At 39.8% G+C, this 21,601-nt stretch overlaps 1 protein-coding gene across 3 annotated transcripts in view; it reads left to right on the forward strand.

Annotated features, from left to right (window-relative positions):
* Window positions 1–21,065, forward strand: part of PPP3CA (protein phosphatase 3 catalytic subunit alpha) — a 201,431-nt gene extending 180,366 nt beyond the window's left edge. The window contains exons 10-15 of one of the 3 annotated variants that reach the window (XM_086612602.1): window positions 1,191–1,265; window positions 6,205–6,231; window positions 10,006–10,090; window positions 14,192–14,289; window positions 17,034–17,063; window positions 20,348–21,065. In XM_086612602.1, coding sequence (XP_086468728.1) covers window positions 1,191–1,265; window positions 6,205–6,231; window positions 10,006–10,090; window positions 14,192–14,289; window positions 17,034–17,063; window positions 20,348–20,541 — 509 coding nt within the window. In that variant the 3' untranslated portion in view covers window positions 20,542–21,065. The remainder of the gene's footprint in view (window positions 1–1,190; window positions 1,266–6,204; window positions 6,232–10,005; window positions 10,091–14,191; window positions 14,290–17,033; window positions 17,064–20,347) is intronic. The other 2 variants (XM_086612601.1, XM_086612600.1) reach the window with 2 other exon arrangements.
* Window positions 21,066–21,601: the final 536 nt, after the last annotated feature.

Consider the following 21,601-nt stretch of genomic DNA (forward strand, 5'->3'; position numbering starts at 1 on the left):
CCTCAAAGGCCAACCAAGGTAGGAAGCTGTTAGTTTCGCTGGTCATTGTTAATGTGGAAAGTCTTTCCAGTAATCCTGTCAAAGGAAAATATTAAATCCTTCACTAATGTAGGAAAATCATAGCTTTATCCCACCCTTCTAATGTTCCAAGCCATCGTAGTTGTCACAGAAGAGGATTTTAATAACCACTTGATTAAAAAACGTTAAGTTTCAACCTCTGTAGCTAGTGCAAGACTAGACATGCCTGGTAACCCTTTTAATGATGCTTACTACATGTAGATGTAGTGGAGTTTTTCTCAATCTGCTAATGATTTCACATTTTACCTCATAACTTTGGCTTTTTTGATCTCTAAATTACATTTCCTTGGTTGTGATTATTGCTGGATTTTTTTTTTTTCCACTGTTCTTACCCCATGTGCTCTCTGGTTAGTGTCTCACTGCTGCCTTTCCAAAAAGAGCTGGGACCAGGTTAGTGGTAGTCTAAGGCTAACCCTTCCATGCCTGAGTTGCAAAGTAAGCAAGTTGAATATATTCTGAATTCACCAATAATTATATTTCTATTGAATATGGAACAGTTCATTGTAGGAAGGGACCTACAATGCTCATCTAGTCTATTTGTCCTGGATTTCAAGGGATGCTGCCCCTTTGTGAACATCTTACAAGGGTTTATGTGTTGTTGAACTGAAAGTACAGTGTCCAAAACCTGGATAAATAAATAAACATTCTGTCATCTCTCTTGCTGTAAGTTTTTCAATTAGAATTTCATTCCATTTGCTGAGCAGGGAAATCAAATCCTACTGCAATGTAGCAGCAAGAGGAAAGTGGTCAGTTCTGTTGTCCAAGATGAGCGAAAGGCAAAAATGTATTGAGGGGGAGAAAACAAAAGTTACTAGCTCATTGACAATTGCAAAAAGAGAGGTTGTAAATGCTTTTTTTTTTTTTTAAGGTCTTTTTTTTTATTGTGATGTTTATTATATTTGGAGCAATTTTTATGGAAACTTGTACTTTTAATTAACTACATGAAACACTTCGAGCTTGTATTACTACCTGCGTAAAACAAGGTCATGTTCTTTAAAAAGCAGGTGTTGTTTCGGTACTGAATTTTTATTAACACTACTACAACTGGAGCTTGCTCTCTGACAGACCAGGGAAGCTTAGTATCAACGTTTTGCATTTGTTTTCTGTTTTAGTGACAGAGATGCTGGTAAACGTGCTGAACATCTGCTCAGATGATGAACTTGGGACAGAGGAAGATGGGTTTGATGGTAAGAGCCTCCTGCCCTTGGTTGAGATTGTATGCCTTGAAACTACTTTAAAAGTTTATTTACTAATTCTGGGATAATTTTCTGAGTCCCATTTAAGTTCTGTGCTGCTGAAAGCAACTGTTGTGCTAGGCTCCAATGGATTAGCTTACTGCATGCTTTGGAAAGAATTAGCGGATCTTCTGCCTTGTTCTAACCCTTTCCTGGTCACACTCTTTTGGTAAAAAAAATAATAATAACAATTCCCTCCGTGAAATCTGGATTGTGCTGTCACAAAGGGATAGATGTTGATTTCATGCATAAGGGCCCAGGGATTCCCCTAGAAAGTTTAATTATATCGATGAAATAATCTTCCTACAATGAAATAAGCTTCCTTCCAAAACATCAGTACTGCAACTTTGGAAGACTTGTACTTGAAATATTTCATTAGTTGCCTCTTTTAAGGGACTTGTGTATCCAAAAGGCTTTAAGAAGCAATAGACTCAATAAAAATAAACCTGCAAACAGATAGAGAATGTTCCGACCTGACATACCTGCTAAGAAGAAAGGAGCAGTCCCTTCTGTTGTCATTTGGGTTGGAGTTTGTAAGATGATAAGTTGCCCTGTACCTGTTGGATTGACTGTAAATGATACTTTATATATTGCAATTTGGGGATTCTTAGGAGTCAATTTATTTTATTGACATTATTTTCTGTTAGATTGTGCAAGAGTAAATTGCAGCTCTCCAGAATGTCCCTTCTCAATCGAGCAAAACTGAAAAAAATACCGTGCATCCCTGACAGTTTTGCTATGAATGCTTTCAGTGTTCAAAAAAAAAAACAACCAAAACCAAACCACCTAGGAAAATAACATAAATATTAAAAAATTTGAAAAGCACCTGGAAAAATCTAGCACTGCCAAATATTCTCAAGATGTTTGTAGGTAGAATGAATAAAGGTAGGAGGATAAAGAAGTTTCAGGTAAGACAAATATTTAATGAAGTCGTAATTAATAATTAAACTTTTCTCTCAAAGTCTTTATTTTTAATCTTTGGAAGAGGAAGCTAGATCACAGGTTTTGACAAATGTTTCCTTTGCGATGGAGAAGGGGATGGATGATGGCGCTTTGATTTTACTCTGAAAAGCCAGATGGAATTCCCTGTTCTGCATCTGCCACGGAGTGTGGACATGAACAATTATCTTGCAGGACTTGGGATAAAGACTGGATTTATTGAAACCAGTAATCAACGGAGAGAAGAAAACACCTGTTTGAATATTGTGCCCAATTTTTTTTCTCATGAAATTTAAATAAGTTGCTACTGTGTAATTAAAGCAGCGTGTGAAGCGGTACGGAGGCATACAATGAGTAAAAACTGTGTCAAATTAAATACAGTAGCAACAAAACCACGTGCTTAAAATCCTTGGCTCAAAACCCACTTAAGCGCAGGCTGAAATCCCACTGAATGCAAGGCCAAAGCCGAGGCTTTATGGGAAGGATTTTAAAATTAATTCAGCATTGGCCTAATACTCTCTTTTAAAGTTGTACTGTGAACTTCTGTCGAGCGTAGACAAGCCGGTGCCCGCAGTCCTTCTCTAAAATTGTGGCGTGGCAGCGTTCCTGTGCCTAGGATACAGCTCAGGAGTTGGAAAAGCGGAGTCAGAAATGATGTGGCATTAGGGGTCTTTGGGGCCAGCAGCCCTCTCTGGCTGCAGCAGTTCTGGGCGTTTGCGGCCGTTTTCCTGGCAGGAGGGTGAACCCCCCCCCTCCACATCCCCCATCTCCCTGGGAATTTTACCACGGCATTCCTCCGGACGTGGAGTTCGCAGCATCGCAGGTGTCTAAGCAGGGAGGAGGGCTGAAATCCCCCGGGCTTGCATGTGTGTGTGCTGCACGGCAATAGCTGACGGCGGTGACATTTCCAGATGAGGAATAATTAAACCATTCCCGGTGCTGTAATGCTGACACTGTTGTCTAAATCTGCTTTTGTTTTGTTGTTGTTTTTTTTTTCTTTTTTTCCTATATGAATGCTTTCTCTGTGTAAAACATCATGTTAAGGAAGATATTAGAAATGTCATCTTCTTTAGCATGCGTAGTTAAAACCAGAGCTGGCATATGTTCACGTCTGTTTCCCCGGATAATCCCCTTAGAGCTGTAAAATGGGATCTGCGGCGCTGGTGCTGCAGCTCGCCCTGGGTGCGCGCCTGGAGCTCCAGCCCGCCGGAAGCGATGGGCTCCTGGGGGCTCTACACATGGAAGAGACTGAAGGATTTGGGCATAAAAGTGAATTTGAGGGTTGATTTAAATTTAAATTTAAATAGAGGCTGATATCTTTAATGATTTCCTGGTGGGTCCTGATTTATTATCTGTACAACAAAGGAAAATCTTCTTTCTCTCGGAGTTGGGTTCCCTCTTTTTTTCTTTTTTTTTTTTTTTTCCTCTCCTTAGAGCCTTGCCTTTTAGGGGAGAAACTACAAGATGTATTTCATTTGTTTTGTTGATGAAACAGACTGGAATGATTATCAGCTTAAAACTTTCTGTAACGGCTGTATATTGACAGTCTTGTCGTGGTTCAACATTTCCTCTCTTCTTCTTCTTCAGTAATTTCTGTCCAGCCTCCTCCTCGGACTGCAGTAGTACAGTCTTACTCACCCACTGACATTTTTGTTCAGCAGTGTTTCCCATAGAAGGAAATCCCTGATATCTGCAACAGCAGATAAATTTTGTTTGATGGAAACAATTCTTTGAAATCATCACCTATTTTTGCATCATTGGTAGTTTTCAGGGCTCGCTGCTGATTTCCTTTCTCTCCTTGCAGTTTGAACATGCCCTGACCTGGGTTCCCACCCGTAATGAGAATGATCCATCACTATGGTTTGCACTGATCATTCATTTGTTATCTTCTCTTACACTTTCTTGCCCTCTGTCTTCCCCTCTCACTTCCCCGTTCAAAAGTAAGCCCCATCAGTATTGCCTGACCTCACTGCATGGTGTTCTTGTGAGCCCTTTTTTTTTACATTATTATTATTATTATTATTGATTCTCAGTCATGCATGTTGCATCTAGCCATGAGCAGGATGCTCAACAGCATGTATTCCTTTTTTTTCCATCTTTTTTCCTCCTTTTTTTTTTTCCTCCTTTTTTTTTTCCCCCGCCTTTTTTTAGCTTAAGGAGACACGATTGGGATCTGATCAATTTGTTGTAGGCAGTTTCTGTGTATGCTTAGTGGGAGAAAGCCTAAATAGCAATCGTAGTGCCCTTTACCCAAATATCTCCCTGCTGGCCTGTGTTGGCCTTTTGGTTTCACTTGCTTTAAAAATGAGAGGCTCTGATAAGTCAAGTTTTCTTATCTCTGATGATTTCCTCTTGCTGTGCTTTCTCCTCCCTGTTTGCTATGGTGGTTGCAGTATAATCTGATCCAGCAAAAAATGTCTTAGGTGAACGTTAGCTTGTGTGCTGTATGATTTGTGCATCAAACACATTGCTTAGCAACAGGAGCTGCAAATACTTCTACCCAGCCAGCATATAGTCAGAGTCCTGTTTCCTTTTAATTAGCAACGTTTCTGGCCTCGTGCATTTGATTGAAAAAACCCTAAGCTGCTAATTAAAAGGGTGCAAGAATGTAATAGGCAACTTGACACAAACGCGCTGCTTGCTTTGTATGCATCGCTATCATGATTTGGCATAAAGACACTCCGAAATTACCTGCATTAATTTCTGTATTGCCTTCATCATTGTAGCTCGCAGCCTTCTTCTCATGGACAAGCCGCTGTCGCAGAGCTAGCTGCAGCGTTTATTCCGCGGTTGGAATGCAGCTTCTCCCATACAGTGCTGTTGTCCGAGCCGAAAGCAAGTCAAACGTCTCCTGCTGATCAAAACCTGCTTCTGCTACAAAATACGAAATTTGCCACAGCTCTTCAGTGCAGTAAGCTGTACCTGGGGCAAGCTCTGCACCAACTGACACAGAGGCTGGTTGAGCAAAAGCAAAGGCCTCATCACTAAATCTCAGTTACTTACCGATGCCTCGACAAGGCGTTCATGGCAGATGAGAGAGTGTTAGCTTTTCAACGAGTTAATTTTTAACTCGGAGAGAAATGGAGAGGTTTTCCCACTGGTGTTTGTAGTTGTTCTTCCTCCAAACCAGCAAGATTGGGCTGCAATGTATACCTAATCTCCGTGAGCTGGTGGCAGGGGGACATTTAAATGTGATCTTTTTATTTATTTTTATTCATTTATTTGGCCAGCTATGGTTGTTTCCATGCCCGAAGCACTTTGTGTGTGAGCCATACTATGGCACATCAGTGCCATAACCAGATAACCAGTGTCCCCGAAACACGTGTTATGGTGCAGTCTCAAACACAGCTGATTTTAAAATGCAATACCTTGTACTGTGGGGGTGTTTAAATTTGATAACTGTAAGCAGCTGGACCATTTGAAAAGAGAGCACAGATTTGGGTAGAAGCAGCAGACATGTCTATGATAGTAAGCTATTCTTTCAGATACCAGACTTAAATAAACTGGGAGAATTAGCTTGATTCCTCTGAGAAAAGAGATGTTGTCAGGCAGGCACACCCCATGTAAACTGGGGGGGGCTGGTTTTGAGAAGTGATTGAGCCTTATCAAAGCAGCTGCAATAACATGGGAGAAAGTATGTGCTCAAGGGGTGGTAGCACCAAGGATAAGCTTTGCTCCTGATCTTCTGCCTGCTTGTTGGTTTCCTGCAAAACCTACTAACAAGGCTTTAAGCTGAAAAGGTTTTTTTTTTCTTTTTTTTTTTTCCCCATCATTCTCAATCTGTTTCTTTCCTTTTGGATATTCTCTGCCTAATTTGTTTCTTTTCTGTTTTACAGACTTTACTTAAACATTCTGTTTCCATTGATGTTGTCAAATGTTCTGTATTATTTTTTATTTTCATTCTACAAACATCACTGATCTTTTTCTTTCCCCCCCCTTTGGAATTCATAAGAAGATCCCATTTATGCACAGAAGAAAGGTATTCAATAATTTGGAAGGCTTAAGTTTCATTAATTTGCCTAATGCTTAATCTGATAGTATGTAATATATTAGGATACCAGTGAGAGATTCGGGTTTGGCTTTTTTACTCAGTATTGTTTTCTAGCTGTTCAATCCTACATCCCAGAATATTTTTCACGTTTATAGTCTTTTTTTGCATTGTTCTGCTTCTTAAGGTGAAGGTCTAAATTACATTTCGTGTAAGTCCTACATATCCAGCTTGCAAGATATGTGTTTGGAAGCTACAAATCTGAAATACAATAGAATTTGTTAAATTACTGAAGTAAGATTCGAAGTTTTTGTTCTACCTTCCAAGTAATTTTTCCACTCCAATTTTTAACTTAGCTGTGTTCATGATTTTTTTTTAAGTTCCTTAATACAAATAGGGGTTTTTTGATATTGAAAGAAAAGTAAAAACTTAAGAGAATATCAAGCAATGTTTGCAAAGGCTAAAATTAATCCTTTTACCCATAGCCAGTTCTCAGGTTATGACCCATTTACTTTCACCTAAGTGTATGCTTAAGTGTAGCTGAGGTAATTAATAAGTATTTGCAGTAATAGTGAATTTCAAAATACTATACTGGAGTATTCACACTTGAAATGTAAGTCCAAGATTTATGTATAAACAGTTAGGGAATCCAAATACTAAATCAGGTTAGTGATACTCAGTCAAAATTAACAGGACAATAAAACATTGTGAATATCAGGTGCATTATTTAGCAAATAATGTTTAAAAAAAAAAAAACAAATAGGATAAATAAAATCATTACTAATATTTAGTAAACATAATATTTTAAGTCATTTTTACAGATCTGTTACAAATTAGGAAATTTAGTGGAGACCAAAACCTTTTAAGTATATTTTTTAGTAACCTTTTATGGGTATTGATGAGAAACAAAATAGTCCCTTGAGCCTGTTGTGTTCTATGATTAAGTATATTTTTCCATTCTTATTTTGTATTTAAGTATAGGGCATTGTATTTCACTTTGGTCATAAATTATATTTCCAGTTTTCAGTTCTCAGCTCTTCTGGAAGTTAGAGTGACTGAAAAAGGCCAAATATAAGATCAACTAGACAGTATGAGTTTGTAATAAAGAAGTAGGTATATTGACACTTGGGGGGGAAAAAATAGAAAGACAAATTGTGTTTAAGTGCTTTTAGGGTAAAAAACAGGCTGAAAACCAAGTCTTGTGTATCTGGAGAGTACAGTTCCGTGAGATTGTAGTGACTGAGGCAGGAAAGTACCCCGCCATTGCTTGAAGAAGCCAGCTGAATCATTGCTGTTTAATTTAAATTTTTCATTAAGCTGTTACAAATATATTATATTTAATTCAGTTACAGCTGAATTACAGCTGTTTCTCCCACTCTTTATTGCCTAGAATTAGACATCCGTGCCTAAGACTTTATATCTTGTTTTTTTTTTTATCTTTATATTTTTTCTATCTTTTCTTCATATTTTTACCTTTATGTGTGGGAGATTGGAAAGCCTTCATTCTGAGCATAGTTTCTTTCAGCTTGAACTTCAAGACACAGGCTCATAATTTCAAGACAGTCTAGGAGGACAGTTAGAAACGCCTGGAAATAATGCATTTCATAGCTGCCCCGAAAGATGGATGCGAGCAAAAGTAGCGTGCGTGACTGTAGGACATCTAGTTTACTCTACTCAGCAGATGCACGAAGATATGCCGGTATGTGTTATCAACACTTGGGCATGCAGGTCGTGTGAGAGCTGTGGGCACATACGAGGTGGCACATGGGGACCCGTTTGTACCCAGGCTGGTCAAGGACACACGACCCCACAAGCAGGTCAGCAGGATTCCCTGCGCGTGGCTGCTGAGCTCCCACTTTATTGAACTCCCCCCCTTCCACTGTTTAGGGTTAAACTTGATCTTGACCACAATGTTAAAAGTTACAGTGAGATTCATCCTGAGTTTATGTCATTATCTGTGATGTTTGTCCCTATGGTTGCTTAGCTTTCTTTGGAACAGGTCTAGGTTTTGAGAGTCAAGTTTATTTTCAGTTTTGAAAGTTTTTTTGCGAAGGATGGCTATTTGTTTTGAAATTCGAGCACAGGGGAAAAAAAAATACATCCTTTTCACCTCTTCTAAAATGCCAGGATATCAGCTAGGCCACCTGGTCATCCAGTAAATATCGTGAAGCAGCGCTAGTCTCAGACAATTCCGAGTTTAACTGTAATTGAGAAATCTGCAGTAGGAAAGGTGACGGTGCCTGATGGTAGAGCCAGGGGGCTGCCGTCAGCAGAGATGCGTGGAGAAAACTAAAACTAAGAATTACAGCAGAGTTGACTCCAAGAAATGCTCAGAAAATCTCCTGCGTGGCAGCGTTGGATCCCTCCGGCACTGCCCAGAGCAGCCGGGACCTCACGGAGGAGGAGCAGCGTGTGAAACGCCGGCGCTCCCGAGGCAGCTGGGGCCTTTGCCGTTGAGTTCAGCGGAGCCCACGTTTCGTCATGAGCCCATTAGAAGTCACTTTGCGCTCGTAACATGGCGAAGGAAGGTCTGCACGCACGGCCCCGCGGCTGCCTTCCGCAGCTTTTCACCTCCTGCATCCATCACCCGCATCCGGCGACACCTTGGTCCTCTGCCCGGTGCTCCCTGGGGCTGTCCCCTCTGCCACCATAACCAGCTCCCTCATTTTTGGCCCCTTCTGCTGGTTTAGCTTCCGTGGTGGGCTCCACTTTATAAAATGGATTGATTTGCTAGGGATCGGAAATAGAAATTTTCATTTTTCTCCTTGAATTTCTGGAGCAGCGGGGAAGGAGGCGTCATCTTGATGGTAGTGACTTACAGGGTGCAGTCTTGAACCTCCGAGGCAGGAGTTGCCAGGCAGCATCCATATGAGCCAAGGTTACCTGTCATTCAGAAACCTTGGCAGAAATCTTCATGATGTATGTGGTTATGATTGTGTTAATTGAGTGAAACTGGTTTACGCAGCATAACATGGCATTTTCTTCTTTCATGAGGGTCCTTATAAAAAAATTCCGTGTTCTGATAACTTAGTACTTTTTGCTTTTTCTATTCAGGTGGTGCAATCTTGGATGCACAGATAATATTCTAGGGTTTGAGGATATCCAAGCAACAAGTGCACACACAAACTTAGCTGAACTGCAGTCTGTTCCAGCATATGGGTTTTTTTTAAGGCAGATTTTTGTGAGAGTTCACATATTTCAAAGTAATTGTAATTTTAAGCAGGTCATAGCAGTGATGGGAAGGAAGTTGCATCTAGGGAACTCTCTTAACCACTGACAGACAACACAATCCCTACTGTTTTGTGCTGGTTTTCAGGACTCTGCCTTTAGGTTTTATAACCATTCAAATACTTTTTAACTAGGGATAGAAAAACGCTCACTGGACCCTCTTGACCTTATGCTTAACTCAGTTACTTTTCTTTTTTGGCATTTTGACTATTTTCCATGACACTTGTTTTCTAAAGAGTATGGTCTCTGCAAATGTTTTTGAAATTGAAAATTAGCTTGCATTGATGGAAAAACATGTAGTTTTAATATGTAGCAGGAAAAGGATCACATCTCTAAAGGTATTAATAACTAGATTGTTCAAAAGTGATCAGTCTTGAGCTGTAAATAACAAAAAAAAAATAGTATTTTTGATTTTGACTCCAAACGTGGCTTAGATTGGCAAACTGGCATTAATACGATGTTTCTTGTATTTAGAGTTCAGAATAGTGATGTATTGTTTACAAATCTCTATAACTGTTTTTAATGTGTTTTCCACAGGAGCAACAGCTGCTGCTCGAAAGGAGGTTATAAGGAACAAGATAAGAGCAATAGGAAAAATGGCTAGAGTTTTCTCTGTGTTAAGGTAAGGTTTTGTGCTGTTTCAGATTTTTTTGATGTTAAATGACATCTTTGAATGATTACTTAGAGCACTCTACTGTTAATCAAACAGCAAATTTGACATTTTAGTATACCAGCCAACTGAGTTTTACTGGAACCTTTTAAAGATTGTTTTATTTATACAATACTATTTATTATGGCTCTGAGTAATATTCTTCCTCAGGGCTTTTGCTGAACGTAAAACAGACAAACAAACAAAAGACATCAGCAAAGAAAATTGCAACTACCCCTTTTTTAAAAGACTTTTGCTCACCAGGTGTACTAATTAACTCTTAGCCACTGTGAGGCAAGAGTTAAATGCGGAGAAAGGGTACGTTCCACATCATAGCTCATTAAAAAGGAAGCCCACTATCCCACTTTGTCACCCACAGTTGTTGCTACAGCCCTGAGTAAAGATGATTAAAGATGAAAGCACGAGGGTCATTTAACTAAAAATCCAGGAAATCATGGTGCAGGCAACAGCAGCTCGTTACCTTGGGCTGCGCTCCCCCAAACACATGAACACGAGTAACTAATTGCTACCCAATGTTTAGAACTCTCCATTTGATGTCTCTGAGCAGAAGAGAAAACATGCTGTACTGTGCTGAAGTCTAAATATAGAAAATACAGTTCTCCCTCCCTTGCAGCAGAGGGATTTAATTTTTTTCTCACAAAACTGTATGTTGCTGTGCTGTAGTCAGTTTATGGCTATTATGGTTAGTGCCAAATCAAGGGATTTTTAAAAAAAAATCCATTGGCACGATTGTAGGATTGATATAAAAAGGGGAAATAAAAATAGTTGCTTGAAAAATACACTCAATTTCAGATGAAACTCTCAAACTTGCTTGATTTGAGACTCTCCTGCAGCACGCAAGCAGTGGGCAGGTTGTCAGCGGGGCGTTGCATGGACACAGCAGTTTGCCCACGCGTTGCAGATTGCAGCAGCATAGCTTTAAATAGCATACTGAGATGGAGGACTTTGTACCTGGGGTTCCCAAAGTGTTATGTGTGAATTAGTAGTGATGCACAAGCTACTTCAAAGTGGTACCCATAAAAAAAAAAAGAAAAGGCTGGCATCACGCCTTTTCTCTAAACAAGACGGGGGAGCAATCAAATGTTTCCACCTGCTCCTGTATACCAAGTCTGGCAGAGATCCCGGAGCTGACATTGCCACCACCTTCATAAAATCAGCACGATTATTCTTCACTGATAGTTGAGCAAACAAAGTTTGGGAAACCTGGCTTTCTCCCATAACCTTGAACTGCAGCTTCTGTATCTGCTGTACTTTGTTGTGGAGCATCTTTTGAAATATAGGATTAATTCAACAGAAACATGGACTTTAATATGCGGAAGAGCCTGAAATTGGATGCTCAGCTGATGTATTTCAGTTTTGATAACTTGCAGGTGATTGACATCACCTATATGTGGAAGACTTTTTCAAAGGGAGCTATGGGGCACCAGCTTTTCAATGGAAGGATAATTTTTGCATGTTCCCTGTCTAAAGTGATATGCATAAGCCTCATAGCGTAGAGTTTTAACGCCATTTGAAAGTTTGAGCCCTCTTAAATTATTTCACAAAAATCAACATTTTAAGCCACTGATGGAAATCAGTCTTGATCTTTCCCTGAAAAGCAGTCAAATTCATCTCAGAGTTGCTCATGAGGCAATTTTTTGCCCCTACCCCATGCATCCCAACATCTCCAGAAGACCACAAGAACTGTGTCTGGTAGGGAAACACAACGGTTCACTCAACGAAGCTCCTGAGCCTTTTACAGTTCTTGGTTATTGATGGACCTTAGAACTTTGCAGGAAGGACTGAAGATGAAGAGTATATTTGTTCTCCCTTGGGTTTAACCAGCAAATACAGCACGTCCTTACTGTGGTTGGAGGCGTAGTCAGGAAATAACCAGGTGTCTCCAATGGGCGGTTTTGCGCATCAGCCTTCCAGGGGGATGAGTGACGTTTCATCCCAGCCACCATTGCCCCCCTGGAAGTATCTCTTCTTCTGTTTTGCTGGGAAAGGTTAATTCTCCTCAGCTAGGTGCCAGGCTTCTAGACAGCAAAGATTACACAAAGTTCATCTTACAGATACTGCTCCTATAGAGCAGCCTGGCTTATTTTTTCTGTCTCGCCAGCACAATCCACATTTAAGACACAAGTGTCTGATAACTGTATGTAACCCTGCAAAGACCGCAGTGACACCATCATCTAAATCAGCCTGTTTCAGAAACCTTTGAAGCTCCTGTTTGAATCACTGCTGGTTTGTGAAATTTATTTCACTAATTCTCAAAAAGCGTTTCTGAATGATCAGCAGCTGGTCATTCAGATGATTCAGGTGGTCACATCATGAGCACCTTCAAAGGGACTCAGTTGAACGTCTGTTCTCTGAGCTGGAGTGGCCACCTTCCTCCAGGATGTAACCTGAATGTAGAACTGAGATCATTTCAGCCACTTTAGTCTCAAAACTAGATGTCAAAATAATGCTGTATTGACTTTCAAAGGTTATAAATGAGCTTTGCTGAGAATAGCCATCGTAGGAAGATTAGTTTAAGCTCAGTGGAACACCTCACGATTCCCTGTCATTGCCTCTCTGCAGCTGTGTTTCTCAAGTCCCACTTTTCTTTGGATATATTTAAACAGAAGGGAGGTAAATAAAATACTTAATCAGTTTGGTTTTTTCTGGTTTTTGAAATAGAAGTAAAAGACATGAGAGAAAATAAGGAACACTGAAGGCTAAAAAATTCTCGAAAGCTATAATACAGAGGCTTCTTGGGAATATGCAGTTTAAAGATAATAAAAATACAGTGAATAAACTTATTCTATGAAGGTGAAGCTAAAAGTGCCGTTGTGATTTAGTTTTAAAAAAAAAAAAGAGACATTAAATGGTCTGAATTGAAAATGCAGATTAAGCATTTGCTTGCAGAGGCAAATAATCGAGAGAAAGCAAAAACTTTGGTGTGTAACGCTTGATGGTGAAAATACTGTGTTAATTCTGGAAATATTTGGCTTTTGGATTAGTTCTAATTGCTTGGGAAACTTGCAAGGAAAACAGTCAAAATTTGATTTTGACTATTGCACAAAAGTGTGTACAAGGAGAATCGTTTTCAAACTAAAAATAGAACTCGAAGAGTAGATGTAGTAGGTAAACAAGAGTTGTTTGAAATGCACGAGTAATTCGGGGCACGCAGGTCTAAAGAAAATGGTAAGTAGTAGAATTGCTGAGAGACAGTTTTGATAGACAAAACCACATTGTCCTCAAGTGAACGTGGAACTAAATTCTATCTTTGTGTTTGCTTCCTCCAGCTTAATGTCATTATGTATTTCAAAGTAAAGCACTTCAAAATAGGTTTCTCTTAAAGAATTGGGGTCAATTTTGCTGCTGAGAAAATATGTCATCACAGACAGCATTACAGTGCTCGTAGAAAGCTGTATTTAACAGCTTGTCTGAAAAGAGCCGTTGTATTCCTCTTGCCATATATTAAAAACTATATGTATTTGAAGACCAGCAAAGCATATTTAGGTTTCCTAAAACATTTTTCTTTAATTTAATATCATTTTTAGCATACAAAACTATTAAGAACTGCTAGTAAGGGTGGAAGTGCTTATTGATTTTAAGGAGCTTTTAGCTGCCTTTTTTTTTTTTTTTAGTGCCTGGTGATCATTAATAAATAATGCACCTGACTGCTAGCGCAGACAAAAGCAAAACAATAATTTAAGTTGATTTTGGACCACACGATGTGAGACACTTAAATGTATTGTTGACAATAGCTGCTCCTTTGGTCCTCCTCCTATCAAGTTTGTGGGTTTATGTATATATATTCAGACGTATGTCATATGTTGTTTCGTAGATGCAGGTTATAGTGTTAACTATAGTGGGTGTCTCTGGATGGAGTGGTGGAAAGGTGAACCACCAGTGCTAGTGTTATCACTGGGTTCAGTCTGTCCTGGTAAGGAAATAGGAGATAACCAAATCATTTCAGGGCAGGTGTAGCTTAAGGTGTCTGAAACATGTTCTGTGTTTAACAAAAAAAAAAAAAAAAAAAAAAAAGACAATTATTTATTTTGGGTTTTCTTTTTTCCTTCGCAGAGAAGAGAGTGAAAGTGTGCTGACGCTGAAAGGTTTGACTCCAACAGGAATGCTGCCCAGTGGTGTGCTCTCTGGAGGAAAACAAACACTGCAAAGCGGTAAGCATGTTTGCCTGTGTGTGTCGTTGTGTGTAAAAAGAAAAAAAACAAACCACAATTGGTTTTCAACTGCAGAACCCAAGAAAAGTCATCTCAGAAAAAGATAAAGGACAGAATAAAACAGGCGGTTTGTTGTACTGGAGCATTTGTGAGCAGTTCATGCGAGGCCACTACTCAGGACTTATTACATACCACTGATTTTCAAAGAAAGAGGGGGGAAAAAGTCCCTGAAAATCAGCTGTTCAGGATGGTAGATCAGCATTGCATGTGAAGTGTGCTCTTTCTGCAGTTTACAGCATCTTTCTGGGGTTTTTTAAGAGCAGCCTTTGATACGCCAAGTACTGAAGGTTCAGGTTAGATAATGACACTCAAACTCTTATTTTATCTGATTTGTTCTTTCTCATAGAGAATCACCAACAGAAAATAGCTCTAGAATTAGATTTTTCTCTCCTAGCAATTCTAGGTGACAGCATGAGAACAATTTCGCTCTGATTTAAGCCCGAGTGAAGGGAGGCTCTCAGGAACACCGCGTTTGCCTTGTACACAAACACAATACACAGTGTCAGCTCGGTTTTATACCAAGTGCTTCTCATTACAGGAAATCTGAAAGTCTATAGTAGGGCTGCCTTTGATGAAATATTCCTTTTGGAATAAGGAGCTGCAAAGTATTTAATTTACTACTGTAAGCTCTCCTTTTTTTCCTGTGTGCGTTGCTGTAGAGTGTATTGCAGGCACACAAGAATGTCTCTCATTTTTTGAGGTTCTGTTGGCGGTAGATGTAAGAAATAGAAATGCTTTGTAACCTTAACACAGTCTCAGCCTCTTGTTTTCCTGTTTCCTTCCTGGAGCATTCTTTCTCTGTATTTTTTCCTTTACTGTCTCTTTTACCTAGAAGATTCAGGTATACGGCGGTAAACCTTCTCTTCCCCTTTTTTTTCCCTTCCCTTTTTTCTTTTTGATGACTTGTGTGTTGCGGACATAGTAACGTTCTGCTTTGAAAATGCTGCAATATGATTCCACGGAATGCCTGCCTTATTGGGGTTGTGATCTTTACCTAGGCTTTTCTCCATATAGTTGCTTCCCATTTGTCAGGTAATTTGGTCCAAGGAAACTGCTATTGTTGCCCTGGCAAAACATTAGGAATTGAAATGGATTTGAGAAAATTGCCTAAAGTTTTTGTTACAATGGCTAAAAGGAAAATCTTCTCATACTGCAGTATTCTGGCTCAGTAAAACATTACTATACACAAGCTTCTGCATTAGTTAACGTGTAGTACCCCATTCACCGAATAAGCTGAAGTTTACATAGTTTCTGTTAAGCACACATTCACATTACCTTATGTATTAACAGAAAATATGAGTAGTATGTTCTGTTGTGGAAGTATACATTTTAGTCGTAATTTTTTTTCTAATGTGTCAGTGCTGGTTTGGATCTGGTTATTGATTTTAGTTTCTCATCCTAGTTATCGTGTTGCCTTTTCTTTTAAGCTTACATTGGTTTCATTCCTTGATTTTTGCCATCTCTCTTGCTCTGTAGCTTGAGAGGCATAGGCTTACCTTGGTGCATGTGGGTTAGCTCCTCTTGTTTCCCCATGCAGCAAGATGATAGTATACATCTTTTAGTATTGATCTCAATCCGTATTTGACATCCTAACTATGAAAAAAAAAAAAAATTGTTTGGGTTTTGTGGAGGATGAAGAAAGCTTTTACATAGGGGAAAATAAGTCAAAAAAGAAGAGAGGAATTGCTAAAAACTTGGCTTCTTGAGCTATTCTCTAACCCAGGGAAGTTCTTGAAAATCAACATTTCTTTTAAAATATTTGAGATGTACCATTGCTATATTGGATTGCAGTTGCTGATTTGCATCAGCTTCTAAATCTCTGAGTGTAGGAACAAAATCATGCCAAAGCTGATGGGCAGAATTCAAACCATATTGTGTCTTTAAGAGCAATGAATAGTTTCCAAACAGTGCTAACGTGGTATTCATAACACTGCAGCAACCTCCTGATGAGAAACTTTTCTCTCCTGACCAGGCTTTGCAATTTTGGAGGTACAACAGCTTTCAATCTTGTATCTATGTCCATTGATTTAAATAAAATATTGGAAGAATGCTGTTTTCAGAGACTGGGTTGACAAAAAGGACACTTACAGATGGAGCAAACTGGGCAAGACTGTGAGCAAAGGCCAAGTTGTCTGAGCAAACTCTGTCTCAGGCTGTGGGAGGTTTCTTTTAGTCAGGAGAGAGAAAAAAAAAATCAATCTGAGAAGTTATATATGTGGCTTTTTTGCCTCGTACTGGCAGCCACTACTTTTCAAGCTGACATTGTAAGTGGTATGAATTTTGTGTGATGGCTTTATGCCATTTTTCATTCCCTTTTGACAGGGCAAATCAAACTGCTCTTATTCAAAGCTGGGAGAATTATACAATAACCTTTGCAGGTCAGATGTGCAATATGGAAGACATTTTCGTTTTGTAGTTTTTTCGAGTCAAAAGAAAACTACTCAAACTTGTCTTTCAAAACTTGAAGTTTGTGAAACTTGTGCTTCAAAACAAACTATAGCTTAATTCAATCTGCAAATGACTGTTTTTGTGTACGCATTTCTCTGTGTGTCTGTTTTGCCAAAATCCAGCACTTACAGTAACATTAGTGTTGTAGCTCCTTTGCTATTCGCTGACTTGTTCTTAGAGTTAAAATCCTCTGCTCATTTTTCTCATTCGTTTTGCTACCCCTTTCTTCTCTTCAGCTACTGTTGAGGCTATTGAGGCTGATGAAGGTAAATTGGCCAGTCCCCTTTCTGTTGGTGCCACAACAGATAAGGGCTCTGCTGGGTGTATTCATTTTGCTGTAGCTTGTACAGAGTGTGTGGGTGTTGGGCTAACAGTTGTGGCTCGGTATTAACCAAAATGTAATTGCTTTAAAGGGGAAAATGGTTTTGGTTGTGGGTTTGTTTTTTTTTTTTTTTCCCCGTTGCTGCTGTCGTGGGGTTTTTTTTTTTTTTGTTCTGAAAGTCACAATCACCTTGGAATTGCTGTATGTTGAACTAAGCACTGAGTAAGGCCACAGGAGGAGATCAGGGGACTTGGATTTCACGGGATACGAGTTGGCAGCAGCTTGTAAATGCTCTGTGACACATAGCTCAAAAGCTGTGAGCCGGAGGCTGGCTCTTGTCTCTGCCTCAAACCATCCTCAGCAATCTCTGGTCAAGGAAAACACACAGCTTTTATAAATATTCTCTCTTTTCGTTGGTTTTGTTGTTTGTTTTTGTTTTTCCGTTTTCTTTTTTGCTTCAGTTTGTTTTCTTTCTTTTTAGGTCACTAGTAAAAAAAAAATTTATTGGTCTTTTGTTGCAGTTCAGCATGTTTCTGTTTCTCTTTAAAAGTAAACCAACACGAGACATTTGTCTGCAAGATGTCTGCTTCCTCTGGTAGTGGCAGTTTACACACTGGATACTTACATTAGAGCAACCATTAACACCAGCACCATTTTAGCTGCAAATATAAAGTGACTGGCTGCCTCAGAAGATTTCTGAACACTTAGCATCAAAAACTGTGGTGCTTTATTGACAGACCTCTAATTTAACCCTTAAGCAATTTTTAATGCTACGGTTAAAACATAAGCAATCGTATATTGCAATGTAGATGCACAATATTCATTCAGCATTATAAAGTTTTGCAAGAAGAGTTTTCAGAATTCCCCTTTAAAACAAAATCCTTCAGTTGTATTTTGTTCTTGCCCCTCTCAAATTTTCTGTGGGTGGTTTTTTTTTTTAGTTAATTTAAAAAAAAATAATCTGATGATTGCTGTCCGTTGGTAAGATGTGCCCTTTTGGCCAGTTGAATTTGTTTTTGATTTTTGTAAAGCAGTGAATAAAATTACAGAACAAACAAGTAAGAGAAAATACAACTGCTTTCTAAATAGCGGTGAGTAAGCTGCTATTTATGTTGGAATTATCTATTCCTATCGGCAATCTCTAATCTGCAGTGTGCATTCTCGTTGACAGTTTGGCTGTTTTCTGTGATTTTCTGTGACTATGTGTTGTGTTTTAGTATACTCTCAATGTCAACTGCTAATACTCGTTGTCTGACCAGCAACTACAGCAGAGCACCTTCCTCAGTATCACAGACGATAACGTGTCTGCTTGAAACACGGTCGATTGAACGTGCCCCTATTCCAGCAGTACGCATCCTTCACGGTCGCTCGCCATTTGCCATCCTCGCTAGTCAGACAGCGTAACTGTAGGCGTTAACGACTAGGATACGTAGACGAAGCTACCGGTGGGGAAAACATCTCACCCTTTTCCAATTGTCCCTCCACGTTTGGCTCGGGGCCGGTGACACCAACTGGGCTGCGCTACCGGCAAGCCCCAGCACGCCGCAAGGGTTCCAGCTTCAACGTGGCCCTCCGTTAAGCTCTTGCTTTAAGAGACCGGCCTGGGTGCTTCTTAGGCATCTCCATTTTTGTGGTAGAAGCAAAATTTAAAAAAAAAAAAAAAAAATTAGAAAACAAAACAAAACAAAAAACCACGCTTGAAAAAACTCACTGTTCTGTTTTCACTGCTCCATTCCTGCTCACTTGACTAATCACCGTCATGTTGTTGTTGTTTTTCTGAGTGGAAGTATAAAACATATTAAAATCCCTGCATTTCACAAAGTTCCAATATAACGTTTGGGAAACTGGCTGAGGAACTAAATCCTGAGGCAAACAGGATCTGTCCGTTTTCACAGGAATAGTTGGCAAACTATCAGCATGAAAACGGCTTTTCTCGCTCCCCACAAAATGCACGGAGTGGTAGATTGGTACCAGGGATGTTCTGGGGTTCTGGGTTTGTTGGCTTTATATTTTAACAGAAGTTAACCAGCTTGTCCAGAATCGAGGCTGCATATTGGAAGGAGAGCAGGATTACTTTGAGGTAAAGATATAGGGAGGGAAGGAATATTGAATTTGATCTTTGAAACTCCCCTACCATTTTCTCCCCTGGGAGTTGGCAGTTTCCTGGTGCTAACGCACTGTTTCTGCTCTGTGGCACGTTAAGATAGAGGCATAGCAAAAGTGCCAGTTCTGGAAGTGCAGGGCATTGATTTGGTGCAGATAAGAGAAAAATACACAGAAGGCTATGACAAATTACGGAGCTATGACCTGCTGTTTGCCTACGGTGCTTTTTATCTCCTTTGCTTTAACTCTAAAGGTCTTCAACTCTTCAATTAAAGAGAGGAAAAAATAAAATAAAATAAAAATCACCCTCTACAAATACATTCCCCAGCCGGCAGCTGCCTTCTGAGGTTGGTATGACCTCATCAATGTCACTGCTGAAGGACAGATCAAAAGTCCTCAGGTTCAGTTGGAACTTTGGTCTTTTGTCAGTGCGCTTCCAAAGTTAAATTGTACGAATGCGTAAAAAAGACGATATTCCCGGTCTGTGCTGCACAGCATTACTGCTGCTTCACTGAAGCTACTTCCTAGAAGTCCAGGGACCTGTTGGGCAGGGTACCTGCTCCGAGCAATCAACGAGCAGCTCGCCTGCGTTGAGAACATAAGGCAGCCTGTTGTAGGGTCGCCCCAGATCTCCCATAGCTTTAATGTAAATCCCGCCAACTGGCTTCACCATGTCATCATCTGTAACTGGCCAGTGCTTTTTTCCCCTGGTCCGTGAAAGTCAGGCGGGAGTTTTGCCCGATTAAGGGTGTTACGGCGAGGCACGATGTCTGCAAGGCTGTAAGTGATGACGACAAATGCCAACTCACCGGCTCGCGGCTCTGCCCTGAGCGTGGTTCATAATTGCAAACTGTAGTTTCGTGTCAGATTCTTAGTGTTTTAAGCTGAACCCCAGGGGACAATAAAATGTTGGAAGTCGGTCTTGTTGAAAAAAACTAGGTGTGTTGCAAGAGACGGTGGTGGTTAACCCCCAGCTCTTTCCGAGTACGGTAAGGAGTCGGTCGTGTTGTCAGATCTCATTGCCGCCTTTGCAAAGAAGGAATTGTGCACTCACTGCTAAGTTGGGGGAAAAGCTGCCGAGAGTTTTACCTTGCTAATTTTGCTTTTTAATAATCCTTTATTTAGCTATCAAAGGATTTTCACCCCAGCATAAGATCACTAGCTTCGAAGAGGCCAAAGGCTTAGATCGAATTAATGAGCGAATGCCACCGCGCAGAGACGTGCCATCCGATGCCAACCTTAACTCCATCAACAAGGCAATCTCCACAGAGACTAATGGCACGGACAGCAACGGCAGTAATAGCAGCAATATTCAGTGACCACTGTCTGGGAGGGGGGTTGAGCCGCAGGGTGCGATGGGGTTGCTGCACATCAGCAGTGGGATGTTCTTGCCTCTGATAATAGCTTACTTGCTCTGGGGGCCAGGTGTTGGATTCAGTTTACAAAAATCATCTACGAAGAGATCGTCAACTTTAATTTGGTGGGAGGGGGGTGGGGGAGAGACACCTCCTTTGGACATGCCTTTAAAATGCTTGTAGAAAAACGACAGCTCCTGCTGGTATATATCGCAAAGTTAGGGGAATGAACATGTTTTCCTACTGCATTGGGAACGTCTAGATATGTTACTGAAAGGCCTTTTATTATGTTACTGGACATGAAAACTTTGTTTAATTTCTTACTAACTATTGTACGTTTACAGTTGCAGCACTAAACATGGACAACATCGAAACATTTTTAACGAAATGTACAAACTAAATAAGGACTATTTATTGATAATGTTTTGCTACTCTTGTCAGAAAATGGCTATGAAATAAATTAGGCAGTCTTTAAAAATATAGAGGAAAAAAAAAAGAAAAAAAAAAAAAGAATGTTGGAAATTTGTTTAAAATGCCAAAAAAATAAAAAATAGAAAGAGAGCGAGAGTGAGAGAGAGAGAGAGCGCGACAGTTTAATTTTGTACAGATTATGCTTACCTCAGGTTTCTTTAGTGTGCTTCAATGCCCTTCTTTAAATATAACACTTATCTTACTAATTTGGCAGCAATTATCCTTTTCTTTGTTTAAAAAAAAAAACTGGAATAATGATAACATTTATCTTTTTTTGCTGTTTATATTTAGGGGGGTTTGGTTTGGGGGGTTTTCTGGGTTTTTTTGGTAAATCAAGTCTTGGTTGTGGCTTGCTGAATTTAAATATTTATGAGTGGTGCATTTTTAAGTATAGTGAACAAGACACCATATTAAGTGCAGTGAAAAGCATCTATATTCTGTAAAAATCTGCCTATGCATGTTTTTTAAGAAAAAATGGCTGTATAGGCCTGTATGGGACTGTAATGCGCTTAGTGGTCTGACTTATACTGGAAATGTATGTATACTGGCGTAC

Source organism: Tauraco erythrolophus, chromosome 5 (assembly GCF_009769465.1).
Source record: "Tauraco erythrolophus isolate bTauEry1 chromosome 5, bTauEry1.pri, whole genome shotgun sequence".
Lineage (NCBI taxonomy): Eukaryota > Metazoa > Chordata > Aves > Musophagiformes > Musophagidae > Tauraco > Tauraco erythrolophus.